Raw genomic sequence first — 11,267 nt, 5'->3', positions numbered from 1 at the left:
CGAAGAGGCCCCCACAAATTTGTGGTATCAAGTGGGCAACTACATAGACTATTGAGCTATTTTCAAAGGTTCAACATCAAGTTTGAACCTATCGAGAATAGTTCTCTAATCATATTTTATATTTTATTATATTACTTGCTTGCTCGTCAATAATTTGTAGTTGTAATTGGAGATGATGGACCATTCCATCTCATCAAATCTGTGTCTAAATTGTCCAAAAGGTGCATAAGTTKTTAGTTAGTTAGACTCAAAAATATTAAAATTCTTTCATATTATTAAATTTTGAAGTTTGATTAATGTTCAGTAAATATTACAGTCATTTCTTTTTTCTTGTTTCTTTTTTAAGATATTTTACTATAATTGTATTTTATTAAATTTGCAATTTTTCTTTTGTATTTAACGTAGTTTAAAAGTATTTTATAATAATTAATAGGATATTATTTTTAGTAGTAACTTATTTTAATATTTATACTTTTTCTGTTTCTTAATTAATTATATTTTTTAATGTAAAATCACGCGTATAAATTTAATTTTATTTTACAAACGGTAAATAGAGATTGGATAAAAATAAATAGGGAATTCATATGAAAAATGCATCTCTGAATTGGACCACTTATATGTTAGGCTATTGTGTATGACTTGATTCTATGATTAATATAGTTTTCTTCTTGTTACAGGTGATCATCGTTGGACTTAACAACAAATCATGGAGATATTTTTCTTTTTGAACGCTATGACTACTTTTTAAAATATATATATGTATTTTGTATATTATATTAATTCGCATTTCTGAAGGCGCACACAAAAACTAAATATAACATATACATTTTTATTTGGAATTCTATAACAAATATAGATCTAAATATTTATGAAAATATACTAAAGATTTCGCATATTGTTTTTAACAAAAAAAAATAAATATCAAATTTAAATTAATATTTCAAACACGCAGAAAAGGAAATTTTTCACGATTTTTTAAAATAGTTTCTTAGTCAATTTTTCTTCCTTCTAATTATCTATTGATTTCTTTCTTTCTCATTTCCTGTCGTTCAATTTAAGTTTTTATTTTTTCTGGTACTTAATCATACCGTGGATGAAAGGGGTTTTATTCTTGTACTACGCATACTTACTCATATGGAAATCTTTCATTTGTAGCAATTTTAATCGACATTAATCTGGTTATTGGATAGGGTTGTTATTTTGTTTTTTTTTAGAAATAAAACTGAAATCTTGGATAAAAATGCTTTAAAAGACATTATATGTTTACGAGTACTAGTTTTTTAGAAGATAATAAAAACCAGCGTGGATTAGAAATATAGAAAATATTTATTTTTTTCTAATATAGTACAGAAAAATTAGAATAGCATAAAAAATGATTATCGCAAATCTTCGTGAAAAAAGTTAACGTGTTGTAGACTCTTTGGTAAATGATTTTTTTTAGTATTTAGATTCCTTGATAAATTATATTTATTTGATCCTATAAAAAAATAATTTAAACATGATACAATTATTACCATTGTAAACATGAGAAGTAAACAAAAAAAAGATTATAATGAAAGATTTTACCAATGCTAAATTCAAGCTTTTCTTCTTCTGATATACATTGAATGTGTTGCTGAACATCTGGCTGCGGTTCTTTACTATTGTTAATAAATTTTTGAGTCGCCTTAAAAGCATTATAAATCAGACGAGATTTGGGTGCTTTAGTTAAATAAATTACGCATTGTCCTAATAGAACATCACTTTCAGGCATGCCAATCATTTGACAGGCATTTAATGTATGAACTGCTAAACCTAAAAAATAAAGAATTATTTTTATAATATATTATAATATACTACTGTATTGTGTGTGTAATAATAAGTACAATAATCCCTTCATTAGTAGTTTCACTTTAATATATTTGAGCTCCCAGAGCCCAGTAGTCCCAATGATGTATGTGAAAACAAAAATGCTATTTTAAATTACTTTTTAAGGTTTCATTTATGCACTGTTTTCGTAAAGCCAATTACCTGTGTAAATGAAGGTACTATTGTATTAAAGTTTATTGAAATATTACCTAAAGCATCTGGATCTGATAGACCAATATCTTCACCTGATATTCTAATTAAACGTCTAGCAATATCTACAGGATCTTCTTTAGCAGCCATTATTCTTGCTAGCCAATATAAAGCAGCATTTGGTTTACCCGCAAAAATTGATTTGTGCAAAGCAGAATACAAGTGATGCGTCTGTTCACTTTTATTGTCTGCAATCTTGCTCATATGTATTAAACCGTGTTTGATATCTTCAAGATTTATAATAGATCTTTTATCATGCAATATATTTTTGCTACGAATTGCTAATTCTAAACCACTTAAAGCAGTGCGTGCATCTCCATCACATATTTCGGCTAACCACTTCAATGTGTCGTTATGAATTACAAACTTTGAAATATCATTACAATTTAGTGAATTTTGAATTCTACCACCTATGCAATGTATGCATTTTGTAAGTATTTCAGTGATGTCTTCTACTGATAATTTATTTAATGAAAATACACGACATCGACTAAGTAATGCTGGATTCAAACTGTAAGAAGGATTTTCTATTGTCGTTCCAATTAGAATAAATGTTCCAGTTTCGACATGTGGTAAGAAAATATCTTGTTGAAGTTTATTGAAACGATGGATTTCATCCATAACAACAATTGTTCTATGATCAGATTTAAGTACATTTTTTGCTGTTTCTACAGCTGTTTTAATATCCCCAACACCACAAGCTGTTGCAACTAATTTTACAATATGTATTTTATCTTTGAATTTTTCTTTGGTTAATTGTATTATAACATTGATTAAAGATTTCTAAAACATATATTATACTAGGCTTATTTAAAACAGAAATCAAAAAAGGTATTATTTTAAAATTGGATATTTTAGAGCGTCAAAGTACCTTACCACAACCAGGTGGTCCCCACAATATCATACTAGGAATTTCTCCTATTTCCAAAAAATTATGTAATATTGTATTAGATCCGATTACATGTCTTTGACCTATATAAGAATTAAAGTTTGTAGGTTTCATTCTCTCAGCTAGAGAAACATGATCTGTAACAGTCATCTCATCTTGTCTAGAATTTTGTGATTTTTCCAAAGATGCATAATTTTGTTTCAACATAATGATTAATCATTTAATTAATATTCCACTTATATTAACCACTTGCGGTGCAAAGAAATTTTCGGTTGCGCGTGCCAGAACAATCGAGCGGGAATCCTTGTCTTCTCCGTTAATTTATAGAAATAACATCACTGACTTCGCTATCACTTTCCATTTTATAGTCTGGGGTCAATACTGAAAACTTTACACGATGAAGAGCAAGCAGAAGCTGTGCCTCGGTAAAGAATTTTATTGAACAGTGGACGTGCCACGCACGTCATTTATCTTTCTGTAACAATCGACAACGACGATGCGTAACCGTCGCTGGCGTTCCGGTAAGAAAAGCATGTTAACGTGCGTGGCACGTCTTTCCACCGCAAGTGGTTAAAATAATATGTCTTGAGTTTTTTCAAAGGGATAATTTTTCTCTTAGTTTACATATGAAATTCCATTAATAATATCTTATGAATATCGTTTTCAATTAAATCAAATTATAATTAGAAATAATATTTATTTTTTAAACACTACATAAAATTAAGTATATAAGATGTAAATATATATATATGTACATATGTAAATGTTTATTACATATTACTAGAATTTTTTGTCATATCACTTTATTGCATTTATTCCGTGCTTAACGCATTGCCGACGGCGCTCTGCGCGGTCAAACAGCGCTCAAAACCCGCACATTTCCGAACGCTGTAGCAGCATGCTTGGCGAGCAATCTAAAGCGGATACATACAATTCTAATTTGTTTTTGGTATTATATTCACATATATATTGATTCGAAATAAGACATGAGAACGAGATATCTCGTAACCCGACGCAACGTTTGAGTGCATAAAAACGAGATATCTCGTGAGCCGTACGCAATGTGTTAATATTTTATTCATGTCACTACCGCCATCATACGTTAGGTAATAGAAATATGTGCTTTTTTATGCATTATATCATCGAATTATTCTATCTATTTTTCTGAATTTTCTTCTATGTCATGCTGTCCAGGAGAATGAAAAAGTTTTATTTTAAATTGTAAGTCCTAATTTATAAAATAATCATTAATATAATCTTTATATATGGTGAACTTGTTTAGAAATTTGGGTACAAAGAAATCAATGATTTTATAAACATGGAATCTTTGCGAGATAAGGAGCGCTACCGGTTGGAACAAGAAGCGTTTGTTTCAAACCATGGAGGGACAACGTCACAAGAGGTTGTCCACGTTATTTTACCAAACGTATGCGGTGTTCTTTTAACAATAACTACTTTAGGCCTTTATGGAAAATACTTGCATAGAAATATTAAAATTGTCATAGAATTCGGTTTAATTGTCATACCATGCATTTTATGTTGTACAGTATTATCAGAATACGTTAGTAGTATATGCGTGCTAATGATCATTCTTTCTTTTATAAATATTATGTTAATGAGAATAAAAGTGCATGCATTGACAAATTGCATATTAAGGCCGGTAAGAGGTAAAAGGCCATTTGTAACAAATTTTCGAGCTCTTTTAAATATTATTACAACGATATGTATATTAGCTGTTGACTTTCGTATATTTCCACGAAAATTTGCCAAAACAGAAGTATTTGGTTATAGTTTAATGGATACTGGTGTTGGTGTATTTATATTAGCAAATGCATTAGTTGCACCAGAGGCTCAAGATTTCGGTAGCCCACCAAAGGTAGGTTTCTTTGGTACACTATCAAGGAATCTTAAAAATCCTTTAAAGAGTTCTTTACCATTATTATTGTTAGGATTAGGACGATTTGTAGCTATTGAATTTTTGGGTTATCAAAGACATATTACTGAATATGGAGTTCATTGGAATTTTTTCATAACTTTAGCATTTGTCAAATTATTTACTAGAACAATAACTAGCACAATAAGTTCAAGGTATTCCTTACTTTCTGGTATATGGATTTTGGCTATGCACGAGTATATCTTAACTAATAATGGTTTGAAAGAGTGGATTTTAAGTAATGAACCAAGAATTGATTTTATCACAGCTAATAGGGAGGGTCTCATGTCTATACCAGGCTATGTAGGATTATATCTTATTGGAGTTGCAGTTGGAAGATTAATTCATTCTACTTATTTAAATTTAAACTCGAGTACTACTTTACATCCCAGAAAAAATGTTCATATTAAGATATTTGGATACGATTTAGATGCAAGTTACAATGAATCAATGGTATTATGTGTAAAATTATCATTGATAGCAGCACAGGCTTGTGCTGCAACATTGTTTTGCGATAAATACTTCAGGGTATCTAGAAGGTTAGCCAATGCAGGTTATTGTGCATGGATACTTACATTATCCACTATGATGCTTACGCTTTTATTACTTATCGAAGTAGTAACAGATATATTAATTTATGCAACATCAGATCATAAAATCACAGATAATAAAAATGACAAGATAACAGAAAAAATGAACGAAGTAAAACATAGAAAACATAAAGCCAGTTTTAAAACTAAACGAGAAAATAAGCAGGATGCAAAACAAGAAAATTTGCAAGAGTTACCCATTGAAAGTCCAATTAAAAGGACATTAGAAATATTTGAAGCTGTGAATTATAATGGACTTATTTTTTTCTTATCATGTAATTTGTTAACAGGTGTTATTAATTTACTTATATCAACGCTATACATTGGGAAAAATACATCTCTTCAAATAATAATCTTATACATGGGTGTAAATGTACTTTTCATTTTAATATTATACAGATGGCAAGTTCAAGTCAAATTGTAAAATAAGTATACAAAGTTAATGAAATAAAATTTGTGTATGACATGCGTTAAATGTAAATGTAGCAAAGGATGTATGCCATGTATTAATACCATTGATGCTCGTTGAGCATAATATCTTCTATAATCTAATAGCAGAAAATTAACTTACGTAACATATAGTTACTTACAATCAATGATCCAATAATTGTTAATAAATTAGTTAAAGAAAATAAACACTGCCATGTGCAACGCACAGACATATCGAGAAATATCTCATATTTATTATTTTTTGTATCAAAACAAATATGTATGTACATCAGTATAAAAATAAGAAAAATAGTTTAACTGGTAACAAAGTATTTGTTCTGTATAATTGTAATTGCAACAGTATTTGACACAATAAACCCGTTGTGCAGTATTTTTCTTAATTAAATTTATTATCCTAAATTCGTCATAATTCATCCTTCAATTGAGTATTACTTTGACGTTGTACTTTAGATACTTTTTCTTTATTAGACGTTTTATTTAAGTTACTATTTATATTCTTCGTTTTACTACGTACTTTATCCTTTTGAATCATATTTTTGCTTAAAAAATCTTTAAAAGCGTTATGATGTTTCACGTGAGTACTAGCTAAGGAAACAATACGTAGAAATTCCTTAACTTCAAAATTATAATTCGTAAATTTGGCATGAGCACCACCGTCGGGATGTGTACCCTATAAGAAACAAAATTTTAGTTTAATTGTTATTACATTTTTTATTAATTAACTCTCTATAGTCCCGTGTAATTTTGAAATCACATACCAATATATCAATATTTTTTTTTTAATCTCATTTTTTTATCTCAATATAGCATACACATAATTAATAATTTCTATTTTATAACTAATAAAAGAATCTTTATAGTGATTATCAATACTAGTTTGAAATATTAGATTTAATTTAGTATCTTTGCAAGTTTTTTATTTATCATTAATTTGTATTTAGAGATTAATGTTTGTTGATTCCAAGTGGAAAAAATTCGGATTATAGAGAGTTAAAAAATAAAGAAGATTCTAATCGCTTACAGGATCCTGTTGAATTAATTTAGAATTGTCTTCCCACGTATAATATTTAATACCTCGTAATCTTGCAAGATCTTTGTAACAGCTAGGGTCCTCGCAATTATATCTATAAAAGAAAAATATAATTAGAACACGATATATATTAATAGTTATCAAATATTATTTTGATTTATGAAAGATATTGTTTTTACATTTCAAAAACAGCGGCCCAATCAGGTAAAAACAAGAGGTGCGTCAATCCTGCTCCGTGTATACCGATGAATATATCAGTATTTCTTGTGATTTGAAGTTGTTTTTTGAAAGATACGTTCTTGTTATAAATTACCTAATAAAAAAATGAATTTAATATAAAATTATACATTTAATTTTAAACTTATGTAGATTTTTAATTTCATATACAGGTTATTATAAATTTTATACCTTTCGAACTTCATATTCTTTATTTTCTTTCAAAGCTTGTACTAATTCTTCTTCATTTAATATTTTTCTGTATTGAGTATCTCTGCTCAGTAAAGTTACGCGTATCTTATCATTTTTTCTGTCAAGTAGAGGTATCTTAAGTCTATGTAATACGTGATCTCCAAAAGCTTTAAACAAACCACTATTTTCGCATCCATAAATCTAAAAAAGAAAAAAAAATACGAGATATGTACATGGTCATTAAATAGATTAATTTTAATCTTTGAATAGGAAAGTTGTAGTACACGCGTACGAGAGGTGTGTTATAATAAAGTCCAAAGATCATTCGTGGTAGTAACGGAAATACAAGATTCCGGAAGCAAACTTTTTCACCGCGAAACGTTTTTAAATCCCACAGTGGATTGCTTGTGAAAGCTTCGAACGTATCTTGAAATGCCGATCGATAACTGAAAGTAAAAACAGATACTTATATATATATATATATACATATTCTACGAACTTCTCTTGTTTTTTGTTTTATATCGATGTCAATTACCTGTAACTTTCCCAAATCATTATATGATTGTCCGTACTGAAGGCGCTCGAATGCGAAAGATTTACGTGCAACGACGCATACAGATTGAAGAAGTCGCAAAAATGATGATACATGTTTACTACTAAAACAATTTGTTTTTCTTAAAACTTGAAAAAAAAGCAAAATAAAAAAAATTGATTTACTTACTGGCATCTATTTTCATTATGTACGTAGGTTTTTCTATTACGATATCACAATCGCCTTCTACGATCGGACGTCGATGAAACCTACGAAAGTTTCGTAACTCTGGTCCCCATGATTGTAGTGGGCTGATGTGATCTGCGTTGTCTTGAAGTTTCTTTTCGTTCAGCCTAAATTTGACAGAACGATGTTTTGGCGTTCCTGTTAAATGCTTCGTTAAATCAAATGAATTTTTATTTTAGAAACGCTTAACATTTCCCTTACGTGCAATAACCACCGATTTGTCCTTCTTTCAAAACATCCATTTTGTATCTTATGGGTTCCTTTCTATGTAAAAGATCCGTGAAATTTAATAGAACGTTCCTAGCTCTACAGAATCTCATATGTTCGGAGCATTCCAATGATGAGTCGTCCTTTGACAAATGTTACAATTAAATTTTTCTCGCGAATCTTTTTTTTATAATTTTTGTTTTCTTTATAAATGAAATACTTACGGCAAAAAGAGGCTCGCACAGCATCATCATTTCTCTTCTTTGATCTCGTACATAGCCAAAATCTCCTTGCGCATAAAACGTGTCCAATTGTGCTTTTTTCGTAGCGACCCATCCTTTGTGATCACCAGGACAATAGGGTACGGAAAATGAATTTTCTTCTTTACATTCTGTCTCGTAGCCCCAACATGCTTTGGTATTCAAACTGTCCTGCGATCAAAAGTTTTAAATATATTTCTTATTTCTTTAAATACATGCGCGCTGAATTAACGAATGTTCAAAGTTTAAATATATCGATAAAAAGACAAAAGTAAAATGAAAGAAAAAAGAAATGCTTACCTTATACGGACAGGACGTATCGTTTTGACATTTTTCGGCTACCGTGGGAAAAGAATGAAAGTAATACTTCATATGACTCGCCGGTAAATTAATATCAGTGTAATTTGCATTTGTTAAAGCGACGAGGAATGAAAAAACGATCAAATTTTTAGAAGATGAAAATAATATATACGTCGTTGGCGTCATCGTGTGGCACCTACTATTGCTTCAAGCAAGAAGGAAATCCTTCCAAGAGGTCTTTTCTATACTACCGTCTTTGCACGAAACCGCGCGGTGTGAATGAAAAAGGAAGCCACCTGTATAAGTGGGTGTCCGGCGAGTTCACCCACAGCATTCAGTCACTATAGACACAGACAGACACAGCCACACTCGGTATATACATACATATATACATGTGTATGTTTAATACATACGTAAACGCACGTGCGCGCGTTCACATTCACGCTGCATGCACGAAACGACACGGTAGGACAAGACACGACATAACAAAACGAAAAAGACGAAGCCAACGTTAAAGAAGCACAAGACGCGATGAAATTTCTAATAGCTAGAGAAGAAAGACAAAAGGTGCGGGCTTACATCATCCGTTACAGAATACGATACCGGTTATCCTTGAAAATTTCTTGAGAAGAAGGCACACAGTAGGAAGAAACCTCCTTTTTTCTTTTTATTTTTCGAACAAGTGAATCTAACCGACTAACGTTACGATGCATTTCTCACGAGCTCGGTTGATAACATAGAACTATGCGACAAGTGCATAATTCGGTACGGGAATATGTCGAAAAATAAGAAGAGGAAATCGTCTATGAAATTTAAACTCAGTAATTTGTTCGAATTAAATCTACTTTGTTATGAACGTTTGTTTCTCACAATAATGACGAAAAACGCCTTGATGCATCTGATTTTTCTTGCCTTGCACACAATGCACACGATCAGCTGTCTCCAGTAGCGTTCCTTCACGAATATGGCACCTTGTACACTACAAATAGTATTCTGATCGATTTAAAATAATTCTTTTTTATGTTTTATTTCTTCTCGATATTTTTATTAGATTTACTTAAAGATTCTTTCATTTTTCGAAATTTTATTAGTTTAGAAAATAATTAATAATAGGCTTCCCAGCAAATAGATTCTCACGGTTTTATTACAACTCGTTTGAGTTGTCGATCCGTGACACTACTCTCTTTGTGTATCCAGACGAGAAACCTACTTGTCTCAAGTGGTCGTTCCCTTTTTAAACTCCATAAAGATCCCTCTGTGAAGAGTTCACATGTGTCTTTCTTGAAAGTTATCTGTGCACCGTAATGTGGTATAGTCTCGTAGATATTTAGAAAAACACTTTCTACAGTTGGTATTTCAGTAATTTGTTTTATCGATATGTTGGTACTATAGAACTCCGGTAAAAGTTATGGTGTATTGGTGATAGAGTTTCTGGCGGGAAAGGAATTTAAATCATTAGTTTGAGATCTTCCTGAGAATCATCAAGAGAGGGTAGCAACTTAGCGTATTAACGTATATTTCATCTCATATTTTTCTTAATAAATCAATTATTTGATATTATTATATTTTCTTAGTTAGGCCCATGAAACATTATCTAACTTCGTAAAAATGATGCTTGCAATATTTTCAAACGATAGAATATATTTTTGGAATAGAAATCTTACATTACGTGCCCTTTAGTTAAAGTGCTTTACCGGTTTGACGCGTCTCTTCCTTTAGTGGAAGAAGCTCTCGTGGAAGGGAATTTGTGCGTATGGAAATTCAATAGGGACATGGGAGAAGCAAGGTAGTCGGTAAGGAATCATCCTGCCACACAGTGGCTATTGTCTAACGTCAATGTCGAGTGATGGCTTCCGTTATGCGCTGTACTCTTACGTAAAGTAAATTTAAGTCTCTCTTGAGTCTCGATAAAGCTTACAGGACGCACCCTATGCTAATACACTTGGAATACGTCAAAAATGATTTGGTCGTATACGGTAGAGGAGGTTCGATCGTCTTTCGAGGCGTGGTCGATGCAGATCATATCTTCGCAGTTTATACGATTTTACACGTTGAGGAAGAAGAAAGAAAGAAATAGAAAGATAAAGAAAAGAACGATTTCAATCTAAGGGTTTCCACGTTTGTTGCTCAGAGAACAGGTCGAGTCCCACACTCGGTTAAGCATGAGTAGCATTGCGTAATCTGGAAGACTCGTGTATCAGCTGCAACGCGTTCGTTCGTTCGTTTGTTCATTCGTATGTTGCAGGTGTCTTTCTCAGAGTTCAAGAGATATCGTTCTCGATACAATTAAGAATACCTTTGTAGGAGATCGGCATTGTACATTGTTCGAAATATAACTATTATTTCTCGGTTATGCACAAGATT

At 31.1% G+C, this 11,267-nt stretch overlaps 4 protein-coding genes across 6 annotated transcripts in view; 2 read left to right on the top strand and 2 right to left on the bottom strand.

Moving 5' to 3' along the window:
* The window catches only part of LOC106787680, a 9,793-nt gene extending 9,096 nt beyond the window's left edge, over positions 1-697 (top strand). Inside the window, exon 18 of the mRNA XM_014750248.1 lies at positions 678-697. Coding sequence (XP_014605734.1) covers positions 678-697 — 20 coding nt within the window. The remainder of the gene's footprint in view (positions 1-677) is intronic.
* A 619-nt stretch (positions 698-1,316) lies between these two features.
* Positions 1,317-3,563, bottom strand: LOC106787691 (ATPase WRNIP1-like). The gene is made up of 4 exons (XM_014750265.1): positions 2,930-3,563; positions 2,058-2,841; positions 1,567-1,794; positions 1,317-1,477 (listed from the first exon to the last, which is right to left on the bottom strand). Exons 1-4 carry the CDS (start codon positions 3,152-3,154, stop codon positions 1,377-1,379), a joined length of 1,338 nt encoding a protein of 445 aa, XP_014605751.1. The 5' UTR covers positions 3,155-3,563; the 3' UTR covers positions 1,317-1,376.
* A 142-nt stretch (positions 3,564-3,705) lies between these two features.
* On the top strand, positions 3,706-6,290 carry LOC106787690 (uncharacterized protein At4g17910). Of its 2 annotated transcripts, XM_014750264.1 has the most exons (3): positions 3,707-4,053; positions 4,142-4,168; positions 4,230-6,290. In XM_014750264.1, exon 3 carries the CDS (start codon positions 4,266-4,268, stop codon positions 5,892-5,894), a length of 1,629 nt encoding a protein of 542 aa, XP_014605750.1. In that variant the 5' UTR covers positions 3,707-4,053; positions 4,142-4,168; positions 4,230-4,265; the 3' UTR covers positions 5,895-6,290. The 2 variants fall into 2 exon arrangements, with proteins under 2 accessions (XP_014605749.1, XP_014605750.1); XM_014750263.1 differs by having other exon boundaries at positions 3,706-4,168.
* On the bottom strand, positions 6,132-10,088 carry LOC106787689 (EGF domain-specific O-linked N-acetylglucosamine transferase). 2 transcript variants are annotated; one of them, XM_014750261.1, is made up of 10 exons: positions 8,904-10,088; positions 8,568-8,774; positions 8,338-8,486; positions 8,080-8,243; positions 7,894-8,014; positions 7,651-7,804; positions 7,359-7,559; positions 7,130-7,263; positions 6,942-7,044; positions 6,132-6,590 (listed from the first exon to the last, which is right to left on the bottom strand). In XM_014750261.1, the coding sequence occupies exons 1-10, from the start codon at positions 9,087-9,089 to the stop codon at positions 6,324-6,326; spliced, it is 1,686 nt and encodes a 561-aa protein (XP_014605747.1). In that variant the 5' UTR covers positions 9,090-10,088; the 3' UTR covers positions 6,132-6,323. The 2 variants fall into 2 exon arrangements, with proteins under 2 accessions (XP_014605747.1, XP_014605748.1); XM_014750262.1 differs by having other exon boundaries at positions 7,894-8,011.
* Between the last annotated feature and the right edge of the window lie 1,179 nt (positions 10,089-11,267).

Source organism: Polistes canadensis, unplaced genomic scaffold, assembly GCF_001313835.1.
Source record: "Polistes canadensis isolate GaletaPanama2010 unplaced genomic scaffold, ASM131383v1 scaffold_110, whole genome shotgun sequence".
In the NCBI taxonomy this organism is placed as follows: domain Eukaryota; kingdom Metazoa; phylum Arthropoda; class Insecta; order Hymenoptera; family Vespidae; genus Polistes; species Polistes canadensis.
This window is presented reverse-complemented; position numbering and strand designations above follow the sequence as displayed.